Source organism: Fragaria vesca, linkage group LG1 (genome assembly GCF_000184155.1).
Source record: "Fragaria vesca subsp. vesca linkage group LG1, FraVesHawaii_1.0, whole genome shotgun sequence".
In the NCBI taxonomy this organism is placed as follows: Eukaryota; Viridiplantae; Streptophyta; class Magnoliopsida; order Rosales; family Rosaceae; genus Fragaria; species Fragaria vesca.
The window spans coordinates 6822745-6832324 of NC_020491.1; the positions used below are offsets into that span (position 1 = coordinate 6822745).

At 38.8% G+C, this 9580-nt stretch overlaps 1 protein-coding gene across 1 annotated transcript; it reads right to left on the reverse strand.

The window, feature by feature from the left end:
* Window positions 1-4130: 4130 nt before the first annotated feature.
* Window positions 4131-6395, reverse strand: LOC101297079 (thiol protease aleurain-like). The gene is made up of 8 exons (XM_004287591.1): window positions 6161-6395; window positions 5947-6068; window positions 5710-5825; window positions 5384-5457; window positions 5008-5272; window positions 4770-4901; window positions 4539-4674; window positions 4131-4459 (listed from the first exon to the last, which is right to left on the reverse strand). Exons 1-8 carry the CDS (start codon window positions 6352-6354, stop codon window positions 4422-4424), a joined length of 1077 nt encoding a protein of 358 aa, XP_004287639.1. The 5' UTR covers window positions 6355-6395; the 3' UTR covers window positions 4131-4421.
* Between the last annotated feature and the right edge of the window lie 3185 nt (window positions 6396-9580).

The window sequence follows — 9580 nt, forward strand, 5'->3', positions numbered from 1 at the left end:
GAACCTGAATCGGAAATAGTGAGCAACATTGGGATTTTGGATTGGGGAACTTAGTCTTACAGTGCATCGTCTTCGGGTGAGGTTGAGGGCAGGGAAGCGTGCCTCTCTCGCTCTGTCGACATTGGTGTCCAATAGGGAATCGGAATTTGGGAGCCTCAGAATTTGCAAGTTGGAGTGGGAAGTTGGGTTGCGATCTATCGGGAAAGTTTGAGTCTTTGGAAGCTTTAGGAGAGTCGAGTGTCAGAGAGATGAAGAGGGTTTCCTTTGTTTTTGCTTCTGTTTTGTGAATGGGTGGAGAGACCCTGCTAATGCTAAAGAAAAAAAAAGTTACTCGTGATTATTTTCAACAACCATATCGGTTTATTATTTACTTTATACGTAAAAGAGAATTACAGTATATAACATCTTCATCAACAGAATTTACATTATCAAAATGTAAGTTGCCGAATATGAAATTATATTTCTCCAAAATGTGATCATGCAGAAGTTTGTGTTATTGGTGAGCAATAGTCCGTCACAAACATAGTGGCATGTTCATTTTAAGAAAGATTGGAAAATCCTCACTAGTTGTAGAGGCTCTAGCCCTACGTAACAGTTTTGTATGTCAAAGATAGAAATGGGCAAAGCAGGTTGAAAGTGGAAGGAGACTTGTATGCAATTAATTGAAGACATCATATCAAATTATCAATCGTAGCTCAATTTTCATATTTTCGTATGTCTCTTTTATATAGATATATATATATATATATATATATATATGTATTGAGGATAACGAATTTTGTACGATACAATAACACACTTAGGTCGATCATCTTTAGAATAACAGTAATAGGTGAATAGGGTTCTTGTACATGTCTTTGCCTTTGTTTTCCTCTTCGTAAATTATAGATGTTCTAAAAGCTCCCTCCTTATTTTCATAAAAGAAAACGAAAAGGCTTCTACATAAAAAAATAAAATAAAAAATTAATAATAATAAAAATAAAAAAGCCTTGTAAGAAACAAGTTTTAAAACTAGGAGTCAGTCGTGATGAGAACACACTAACCCGCCAAACATTCGTGATCCCTAACTCGTTCTCTCCCGCCCACTACCTGCTTACCTGAACCGGATCAACCAATCCAGGGTTTCTCTGCAAAATTGAACCCATGGAAACCCTAGAAGACGACGGCGCGAACGTCGGCTTCTCAATCCTGATGCAGTTCTCCGACGCCAGGAGCGAAATCGACCTCGAAATCCGCAAGCTCATAACCGCAATCTGCCACGTATTCCGTCACCACAAGGCTCCTCCCACGCCGCTGGCCTACTTGCGCGCCACGTGCTCCTCTCTTAACCTGATCGCCGCCGCGAATCCCCGACCTTCCTCTGAAGAGCTCCACGCCCGCTTCATAATCCTCTCCAACGTCATCCCCAAAGTCCCCGCCGCATTTCTCGTCAATAATCTCCGGATGGTCTGCAACTCCTTAGGCCCAGCTCTTCGGGTTGCCTCTCTGATGTGCCATGATGCTGCCGCCTGCGCCGGAATTGAATGCATTGCTCAATTGCTCATCAGCATCACCAATTACAGCTGGTCACAAGTTTCCGAAACCTTCGGTTTCTTACTCAGCTACACTAATGACAATATGAAGAATTTCAAGGTATAAATTCACTATTTCGCTTAATTGAGAAACTGTATAGGGATATGATAGGGTTGTAGTCTTGATAACTTGGTGAAATTGGAATGGTGATAACTTAGTGAAATTGGAATGGTGTTGTATGTGTGGAACAGGTAAGAAAACAAGCGCGTTTGATTGTTTACGATACACTCCAAAGTTTTGTAGCAACTCCGCTGCTGTTGGGACCTGCAATTAAAACGATTATGGACTTGTTCATGAACTACTATCCTATCCGGCCGACCAGTGATGGAGTTATTAGCCTCAAGGCCGAGGATACTTTGGATCTTGTGATAGTATGCCTTGGCGTTATGTCAACCGAGGACAGAACTGCTGTGCTCGTCTATTTGAAAGAGCTCTTGGAACTGCACCATACAGATCTCACAGGAATCATCACAGATGCTCTGCACAGACTCTTCCTCAACCCATCATTACCCGATGTTCCTGTCGAATTGTTGCTCGAGCTAATATGCTCAATATGTCTTTCTGTCTCCCAACACAAGACCAAGTACATCATGAAAAAAGTAGCTGGTTTGCTCAATTCCGGAGTGCCAAAAATCTATTCCCTCAACAAGCAAATCTGCAAAACTAAACTCCCAGTTGTGTTTGATGCACTCATTGGTATAGACTCCTGTCTTCATTAAATTCTGCTCTTGATATCTAGCTTTTATTGCATACAAAATCCGAGTACATTACATTCGGTCTTCTCTTATCAAGTGACCTACTTTATTTGCATTTGACAGTTTTGCTCGAACAGTCTGAAGCAGTAAAGGACGTCATTCAAGCTGGAAATGCCTTTAAGTGTCTCATTGCTTATATTGATGACAGCTTGATTAAACAGGGAGTTGACAGTACTCTGATGAATGCAAACATGGACGATGGGAGCCAGTCTCAGCCAACTCTAATTGAAAAACTGTGAGCTACTTTTCAGAAGTTACTTTCTTATCATACTGTCATACGCCTTGTTTTTGAACTTGTCTCAGCTATGTTCGAAAAACTAGGTTAGTGTTTCCTGTCTATCAAAGATTATAATTACTTCAACTTTCCTTGCATTTGTTTGTACATTTGATATAGGAAGTTTAATAGCTGTTACTATACAGGAAAATACTCTTCTTGTTTGATGAGGGATACTGTCAAAACCTTGGCAGACATGCAGAAATTGCCGGATAAATTATTCTTTTACAAGGAGGAGGTGCTTGTTTTTCCTATATTAGATTTTAGTAGACTAAGGATGATGATACCATCAATTTTTCATGACCTTAAGTTTCAATGATTCAAATCTATATTCTTTCAGGGTAAGCTTCTTCTGGAAATGGTTGTTCAGAAATGTGGGCTTGATGCTATTATGGCCATCATCCCTCAAGAACACGTGCAACTGCTTGTAGAGGTCTGTTGAAAGAAATATTGAAATAAGAATGATCGATCATGGTGTTCACTGCTTGGTTCTCATCTTAATTAGTTTTTCTTTTTAACTTGTGTTGAAAGCAGATCAGTGAACAACAGGGTTCTAAATCTGTGGGTGTGAGTTCTCGTGTAGTCAAAGCAGCTACATATGGAAGTAACTTATCTCAGTAAGTGTTTCATCCATTTCTGAAATATATTAGCAGACTAGAAACAACAGAATAATCTTGACATCTAGCTCCCTCTTTCATGAGCGCTAAAATCGTTTTCTTTTTTGGTGGAGATTAATAACTAGTTGTCTTGACTGTTGAATACAGTCATGCATGTATTTTTCAATTGTATCTTTTTTCTGTTGGTATTAACACAAATGCTTGTATTACTAGGTTTAAGTATATGAACAACCGTGATCTTAAACTTATATCATTCAAGAATTACAAACGGAGAATGGCTGGTAAAAAGTGTTTGTCTAATCGCCAGCTGAGAGCATTGTTGGAAAGGCAGGCTAGGAGGCGTGCTGTGGAGGCCATCAGTGGAGGAATTGCAGGTGCAGCTAGGATGACAAAGAAGCTTAAACTCTAAATAGGTTAGCGCTTAATTATTCAACCAAAAAAAAAATTGTTAGAGCTTGATTACCTAGTCACCTATTAGCTTGTTAACGAAATATATTTTATATCATTGAGTCAGTTTAGGAGCTTATGTTGTTGATACTGTATGGTGCCCCTTCATTGTTCTAGTTATTTTGTAATCTGGGCTATTATCTGAAAAGGTTGTGTGTTACACTGGTGGTCTATGATGAAGGGGACATGAAGTGTCATATTGAACTTCAACCAACACAAAAACTAGTATACCATGATGAAGGGGAAGCCTAGAGGAAGACTTTCCATCTAGTTTAGAACTTGTATTGTCCTAGCTTCAATTCAAATGGAGGAAAGGCTAAAAAAAATTGTTTATGGAAGAAGATTTGTAACTAAAAATCGAAGAATTTTCATTTTCGTCTTTGTTTTACTATGGTCCGAATGGGTATTCACTCTGCAACTAAAGTTTCTTTGTCTGATGTAGTTCATTAGAAGCTTTAAACTCCCAGCAGGGAACCAAGTAATATCAAGTATTATTAAAAATGTACTATTGATAATGTTTTGGCGAAGCCATATGAGAGAATATAACGAAGTCTTGCTGTTTGCATTACAATGGCCACAAGTACAATTCTGAATGAACTCTTATTCTATGCATCAAACATTACAATAACCACAACATCGTATAGCTAGCTCTTCACCTTGAAGTTGGAACCCTGCTAAATCTCCAGTGAAACAAGATGAAGCAATATTACATATTATCCACATAAAGATCACCATTGCTTCTGAGAAGAGATCGACTTAAGCGACAACCGGGTAAGAAGCACAAGTTGCAATACCTGCATCAAAATCATGATTTATCATAAGATTCTGCACTCAGAAACACTTGATTCTCATTGATAGCAGTTAAGTACTTACCACACATGTTCTTTCCATACTCCATTTTGAAGTAGCCATTGTCACCCCAGCTTTGTCCCCAAGAGTTCTTGATGAGCCAGTATGGGACACCGTTTTCAACTCCATACCCAACAGCAAGAACAGCATGGTTCACATCCTGGCAAACACATATAAGAATCACATTAGTGAAACACAAGTGCATACAACATTTTACTATCCTCTCATTCAACTAATCAGCATATTTCAACTCACCATGGGAGTGTTGCCGCATGTCTCACTGGTGTAAACACCGGACTTGTACAATCGGAAATCACTGACCACCTGGAATGCTATGCTGACTGGCCTAACAAATGCAACTGCGTGCTTCAATCCTTCCTCATCACCCTGCATATGCAAAACAGATTCAGTTACATATCTAGTTCATAAAAGTTGTGCCTGCTCTGCTCTCAGTTAAGACATATGAGACTTTTGACACCCATTTTTAGCTTACCAGGGTAATGTTGACAGAATCGAGCACTTGGACACCAACATTTTCAGAAGAAAACTTGCAGGCACCATCTTTTGCAGTGTAAGGATACCCTTCCTCAGTGTCAAGACCACCATTGTATTTGACGTACTCAAAAGCTTGAGATGGCAACCCACCGCTGCACCCAAAGTTGTTGAAAGCTCCAGCGCAATCCACAAGCTGCTGTTCAGACAGAGAGATTTGCTTCCCAAACGCTTGCGCATAAGCTGCCTCAAGAGCTCCAGTGGTACTGCAGCAGAGTCACATATATGTAAAAGATCATTAGGACTTTAGAACGAGTATGATTGAAACATCAATTGGTTGTGTGATCTATAAACTCAAATTAAAGTAACTAATCAACCTGAATGTCCAGCAAGATCCACAGTGACCTTGGTCTTTAACAGGGGTGACTATACCTTCGTCTCTCCAGTTTTTCTGTATATACAAAGAACTGATTAACATCACAAGAATCTTTGACCCCTCAATTTTCAGCTTTGACTGTATAATCAAAAAAGTTCTAATAGAATACTCCTAGGGTCATCAAATTTGTTTAGCAAATGATTGACACATTCAAAATCTCATATAGTCATAGATAATCCAGTATTGGCTCACTCAATCTTGTTTAGCTTCCATGTCAATCAAAGACTAAATCCACTATGAGTGATTCAAGAATAGTTTTAGAATTACCGAGAGAGGTGGAACAGCGTCGGTGAGCTTGTGGTTGCCCTTAGTGGTAGCAGAGCAGTTCTGAGCAGCCCCCAACCTATGCCTCTGGAACTCTTCCCAAGTCCAATCAGCAAACCCTGTAACCAAATTACCAACATAAACAACAATCAACACCAACCTAAATCTCAAATTAACTCTATTGATCAAGCACAAGATAAACAAATTAAACAAACAAAAAATGAAAAGAAGTTGACTTACGGTTGACACCGAGCTTGTAAGACAAGCCCTTCCTGTTGGTGGATCGAATCAGCTTCTTGTTCTCGGCGAAAATCTCGAATCGCCGCCTCATCTCCTCCAAGCTCTCGTACTTCTTCTCGTACCTACAAAACCAAAACCAGTCAACTTCAACCGATCACAAAGATCGAATTGCGATAAAGCAGTAACAGAACAGTGTCTCCGGCTTAGTACTAACCTGAAAGCGAAGCGAGCGAAGGAATGGACGTGGCAACCATGACCCAGGACTTGGACGAACTGGTCCTGCAGCTCACGGAGCCCTTCGGAGGCCAACTGGATGGGGTTGGACTCATCGAAGCTGGAGGCGGCGGAGCTGATGAGAACGACGGCGGCCAAGACAGACAGAAGCAGCGTCAAACGAGGAGAAGCCATGTTTTAAGGTAATGATTGTGTTCTTCTCCTCCGATAACCGTGGGGGTGGAGTTAGCTGTGTTTTTATGTAGCAGAAGGAGGATGAGGGTTTTTCATTGGAAGGGGTGAACCAGTGAGAGCTTGCCATGTGGGCCGTGACTGCGTACATTGTCTGGTTCTATACGTATGTGGTAAATTATTCTGTGACTACGTATCTTGGTTTAACGTTCGTCGTGGATGACGTGAGGGATGACCTAGAGTTTTGCTTTTTGCAGTTTAACGGCAAGCGAATTCCTGTTCAAAAAAAAAAAACGGCAAGGGAATGTTTTCTGGTGACACTGCCGGTATCGTGTGACATCAGGCAGTTCTTTTCTTGCTTTTGGACAGAAAGGAGTCGTTTTTTTAGCTCCACTGTTGTCGAGGGTGGATTCATGGGCGAAGAAGCGTAGAAGTGACAAGTGAGAATTGTTGAGTGAATTTTTTGTACGTTATGAGAAAACATAACGTAAATGTTATGTATATGTGTAGCATAAGACATGAAGGTTGTGGAACATACCATGTAAGGGATCAAACGTTTGTTAACTTTTTACGACTATGTGTAGCTAGAAAGCATGTCTATAATTGATTCTTCTATTGTATATTTATAGTAAAAGTTCCACCAACCGGTTTCAAATCGATAATGAGTTTCATATCTGATCGAAAAAAATAAAAATTATGTTAACCGGGTTTCCTGTTAGACATATATAAAAGACTATAAATAACCAGATACTTCTTGATGCACGATCACAATTTCCTGATGAATTCACAACACAATGCATTACAAATAGATTTGGAAGTGCCAGTTCTAGCTGTGAGTTTTGCATATCAATGATAATATTTGTTCAGCCTTCGATGTAATCATTTTTTTTTAACATCAATCGCATGTGAGTGTAGGGTTTTATATGTTATGCTCTCTGAGGAATGATTAGTGTAGCCTTTGATATGTTCATGTGCTTTCTTCTCTTACCAGTGAAGATATTCATGTCTATAAGGACGAAAGTTTTACTCTGCAAGAACACAATTATTGAACCGTCTTAGCTTTTAGTTTTATTTTTGTAGAAGATTCAACCACCATGACTATTTTGGAATGAATGGGATCCCTTGATTAAATATCATCTTGTGCATCATCAATTGGAAAACAACAAAGATGGAAAGAGATATCTGACAATATGAAAATGATGTTGTTGAATAAAACAATCCAAAGGGCAAGTATGGTGCTTATTGTGCCATACTCGGTCTTTATCAATCAAACAAGATCCAAAGGAAATATCATGGAGAATCACACCAATTTGAATCAGATCCCAACCTCTTTTAAACCAGTAAGTTATGCATAGATCAGATCGATCATCAAATTAAAAGAACATTTGGTTTTTGAAGATCTGAAACCAGTTGTAGAACTCCATAGCTATGCAAATACTAATAGCACTTGAGCTAGCTAGAACTACTTTAAATCTTTCATAAACCCAACCTTAAACAAACTGTTAGGATTGCATGCACCAAGTTTCTTGAAGACATCATATAATTCTGAGGAACCCATCAACTCTATGTAAGTTTGAAATCACACATTTCTTTGGTCTAGATTCAATTGTCATCCACTCATCTCTTTGTCTTGTTTGAAAATAGCATATGATATTTTTTATGGTGGTGTGACAGAGGAATCTTCATGAATCAAATATACACGTACTACAAATTTCGGGGCCATTAGAATATTCAACCTCCTTTATCATGTTGTTTGTATTGTATAGTGAATTTCTTTGTTAATGAAGTAACGATCCAGATGACCACTTTGGGCTTTAATAATTAGCAGTTCTGATCCAGAATTTTGTAGTGGGCAATTTGATCCAGACTTTCCATGTGAAGTCTAGCCCTAGTTTTCCCATAGCTGGTTGTAATTGATTTATATTAAATGAAATCCTGCAATAGTATGAACCTATGTACGAGTAACAATTTTTCATTTTGTTACCTACCATTTGACGATATGAGTCTATTATCGATGATATAACTTTATCTCGTTTTAGTTAGATACAACAACGTGTCTATTTTTTTTCATTAAGTGACGTTTTAGTGTATGCGGAAATTAGTACCTTGATGCTAACTTTTTTTTTTTAAAATTTACTGACAAGGATTAAGCGATATGACCGATATCAGCTCCTATGTAGCGGTCTGTTGGGTGACAAAACACCCACTCTACCCCGAATAAGACCGTTACAACCGGGAACCCATTGCCCGCCCCTTATCAGATTTTTTATTTATAATAAAAAGAAATTACAGGTGAGGAATGGGGGACTAGACCAAAATCATTCCAACAACAAACTAAAACAACATTCCAAATTGACATTGTTTATTCTACCTTTAAAAACCAAGTAATCCTCCCACTATAAAAACCGATAATTTGGAAAATCCAAATAATCCGCCTACAAGAACCTATGAAGCTCAGTAGGAGGATTATCATACCAAGTAATTATGCATTTGACAGCCCCTAGTTTGCCATCTTGTCAGCTGCCATATTTTCTTCTCTAAAAATATGACTACAACAGAAGTTCATTTAGCGGATTATAGAAATACAATTGTGCCAACGAGCTCTTATATTCCATGGAGGAGAAAAAGTCCTGGAAGAGAAGCAAGCTACCACACTAACAGAGTCACTTTCCAACCATAAATAGACCCACCCCAGGGGCGGCCTTTGGGCTGTGCGACGTGTGCGGTCGCACAGGGCCTCCGATTTTCGGGGGCCTCCAAAAAAATATATATATGTATGTATAGTTATATATCATAAAGGTAGATATATTCACATAAGTTGTAATAGCAGAATTGGCTAGAGACTTTTTGCATTATCCTCACAACCCAAGTTCGAGCCTCCCACCCCTTTTTTTATTGGCGTTTTTTTTCTTTTTTCTGGACGATTTTACCTCTATTCTTGCGCGTATCTTCTTTCTCTTCTTCCCATATTTCATAACCTCTCTAAACCCAATTTCCTCCCCAAGAAAAGTGAAGAAAAAAAAACCCTAATCCCCAATTTGATTTCTCCCCCAATTTGATTTCTCAAAAGATCAAATTTCATTGAAAGCAATCGGGTGTTGGATCATTAATATACTATTTACAAAGGTAATCTCATATTTCCTTCTTAGATGTTAATTTCTCTTGTTTTTCATCAAAGTTGTTCAACTGTTCTTCTTTCTTGATCAATTTTCTTGACTGCTTGAGTGCT

Excerpts from the sequence above, each read along its gene's own strand:
- LOC101297079 (XM_004287591.1), bottom strand. The coding sequence starts at position 6,354 with ATGGCTTCTCCTCGTTTGACGCTGCTTCTGTCTGTCTTGGCCGCCGTC. Across the intron at positions 6,069-6,160 it reads TTCGCTCGCTTCGCTTTCAG|GTACGAGAAGAAGTACGAGA; the intron begins GTTAGTACTAAG and ends TTGGTTTTGTAG. Across the intron at positions 5,826-5,946 it reads TTACAAGCTCGGTGTCAACC|GGTTTGCTGATTGGACTTGG; the intron begins GTAAGTCAACTT and ends ATTTGGTTACAG.